Genomic DNA, 277 nt, shown 5'->3' with positions numbered 1-277 from the left:
AACGCCAAAGTGCTGAAGCAGAACATGACGCTGAACCTGTCCGACCCATCCAGCAACCTGAAGCCGCACCTGAGGAACAAGAACGCCGACATCCTCACCTCCCCCGACGTGGGACTGCTGAAACTGGCCTCGCCTGAACTGGAGCGGCTCATCATCCAGTCCAGCAACGGGTTAATCACCACCACGCCGACCCCGACGCAGTTCCTCTGCCCCAAAAATGTTACCGACGAGCAAGAGGGGTTTGCGGAAGGCTTTGTGAGGGCCATGGCGGGCATGC

At 59.6% G+C, this 277-nt stretch overlaps 1 protein-coding gene across 1 annotated transcript in view; it reads left to right on the top strand.

Annotated features, from left to right (window-relative positions):
* Positions 1–3: 3 nt before the first annotated feature.
* JUN (jun proto-oncogene) overlaps positions 4–277 on the top strand; it is a gene marked incomplete at its 5' end in the record, with an annotated part of 1,517 nt that continues 1,243 nt past the window's right edge. Inside the window, one exon of the mRNA XM_009871098.1 lies at positions 4–271. Coding sequence (XP_009869400.1) covers positions 4–271 — 268 coding nt within the window. The remainder of the gene's footprint in view (positions 272–277) is intronic.

The sequence above is a fragment of the Apaloderma vittatum genome, unplaced genomic scaffold (genome assembly GCF_000703405.1).
Source record: "Apaloderma vittatum isolate BGI_N311 unplaced genomic scaffold, ASM70340v1 scaffold35576, whole genome shotgun sequence".
Taxonomy (NCBI): Eukaryota; Metazoa; Chordata; class Aves; order Trogoniformes; family Trogonidae; genus Apaloderma; species Apaloderma vittatum.
This window is presented reverse-complemented; position numbering and strand designations above follow the sequence as displayed.